At 68.9% G+C, this 541-nt stretch overlaps 1 protein-coding gene across 1 annotated transcript; it reads right to left on the minus strand.

The window, feature by feature from the left end:
* Positions 1-19: 19 nt before the first annotated feature.
* On the minus strand, positions 20-497 carry FOXB2 (forkhead box B2; the record flags this gene model as incomplete). Its single annotated transcript, XM_008588240.1, is given in 2 exon segments — positions 20-56; positions 58-497. Coding segments are annotated over 2 exon segments (477 nt in total), but the record flags the coding sequence as incomplete, so codon positions are not given.
* Between the last annotated feature and the right edge of the window lie 44 nt (positions 498-541).

Here is a 541-nt window from a genome sequence, read left to right on the forward strand (position 1 = left end):
GCTGGTGGAAATAGTGCACCATGTGCGGGGGCGGCGGCGCAGGGTGGTGGTGGTGCGCGGTGGTGGTGGTGGTGCGGGTGGTGCGCGTGCAGATGCCCTCCAGGCCCGGCGCCCGGCGCGCCCTTGCTGCTTCCCGCGTGCAGGTGAGCGTGGTCCGTGCGCAGCACCTTGAAGCGCTTGCGGCGCCGCAGGAAGCTGCCGTTTTCGAACATGTCGCCGCAGTCGGGGTGCAGCGCCCAGAAGCTCCCCTTGCCGGGCTGGTCGGGCCGCCGCGGGATCTTGATGAAGCAGTCGTTGAAGGAGAGGTTGTGGCGCAGGCTGTTCTGCCAGCGCTGCGTGTGCTCGCGGTAGTAGGGGAAGCGCTCCATGATGAACTTGTAGATGTCGCTCAGGGGCAGCATCTTCTCGGCCGAGTGCTGGATGGCCATGGCCGTCAGCGAGATGTACGAGTAGGGCGGCTTTTGGTCGCTGTACGAGCTCTTCCCCGGCCGCGGCATCGCCCCCGGCTCCTGCGCCGCCCTCCGGCCCACGCCGGGCCTCC

This window comes from Galeopterus variegatus, unplaced genomic scaffold (genome assembly GCF_000696425.1).
Source record: "Galeopterus variegatus unplaced genomic scaffold, G_variegatus-3.0.2 Scaffold4733, whole genome shotgun sequence".
Lineage (NCBI taxonomy): Eukaryota > Metazoa > Chordata > Mammalia > Dermoptera > Cynocephalidae > Galeopterus > Galeopterus variegatus.